The following is a 1,067-nucleotide window of genomic DNA, read 5'->3' on the forward strand; positions in this document are numbered from 1 at the left end:
GGTGAAGTAACAATAGCTCATCTTAAGATAGGTTAGAAAGAAGCTGATCCAGGCCCAAGAAGGACTGTTCTTTAGGCCATGAGGAGGAAGAAAGGTCAGGAGCCTCACCACCTGGCCTCCAGAGCTGACCTTCTAATTACAGAGCATCTCTCCCGAGTCCCATGTCTGAGAGCCTATTCTCTAAAGCCACCTGCTTGTAGGCTTCCTGCCACAGCAGCACCAGGAGACTAAGACGGTGTCCAGTCAGTGACCAGCCTCTGGATAATTGTGTGGATGGCGATCAAGGTAATGGATATAGAAGTGGGGGCCACGAAGGTGTTCCACTTCTGTTATGTTCAAGGTCAAAGTAGGAGAGAAGTGAAACACAGCTCCTCAGAGCAAGCACAGCTGGAGCTCAGACCTTCCTAGCCCCACTCCAACTTCGACTTTAGCTCTTAGGACAGTTGGATTATGAAATCTACCATATGTTATGAAAAATCAGTTGAGTGGGTGAGATGGATGGCCTTGTCTCTTGAGGGAATTCTTTGTTGCGCACGTTGTGTGTGTGTGTGTGTGTGTGTGTGTGTGCGCAAGAGCCTGTTTATCTAGCTGCTCAAGTTGAGCTGTGAGTGGGCCAGGTGCTTTGCATATATTTCTGTTGTAATCTTCTGCACAGACTCATTGAGCAAATGAGGAAGCTGAGGCTGGTAGAGGTAAATGCATGCTATCCAAGGTTAGGGGTAAATGCATACTATCCAGTTGCAGGCAAGTCAATTTTGACTCAGTGAGACCCTATAGGACAGGGTAGAAGTTTCCATGTGGGTTTACGGAACTGTAGTGATTTACCTATGAGTAAAAAGCCTTCTCTGTCGCCCACAGAGCGGCTGGTGGTTTTGAACTGCTGACCTTGTAGATCATAGCCCAATGAATAACCACTATCCCACGAGAGAAAAATGCTCCTGTGGTGAGTTTCTGAGATTAGAACCTCATTTAAAAGAGAGTCAGCACTTGAACCCAAGACTTGGTGGTTCTAGAGCAGCATATAACTTCCCTACTTTGGACAAACTACAGGTTCTTTTGAACCTTCC

At 46.8% G+C, this 1,067-nt stretch overlaps 1 protein-coding gene across 1 annotated transcript in view; it reads left to right on the forward strand.

Moving 5' to 3' along the window:
* The window catches only part of TBC1D8 (TBC1 domain family member 8), a 106,304-nt gene that overhangs the window by 1,325 nt on the left and 103,912 nt on the right, over positions 1-1,067 (forward strand). Inside the window, exon 2 of the mRNA XM_004704337.2 lies at positions 201-285. Within this exon, the coding sequence (XP_004704394.2) occupies positions 201-285 (85 nt within the window). The remainder of the gene's footprint in view (positions 1-200; positions 286-1,067) is intronic.

This window comes from Echinops telfairi, unplaced genomic scaffold (genome assembly GCF_000313985.2).
Source record: "Echinops telfairi isolate 266 unplaced genomic scaffold, ASM31398v2 ScPeMD7_7467;HRSCAF=8505_1, whole genome shotgun sequence".
NCBI lineage: Eukaryota > Metazoa > Chordata > Mammalia > Afrosoricida > Tenrecidae > Echinops > Echinops telfairi.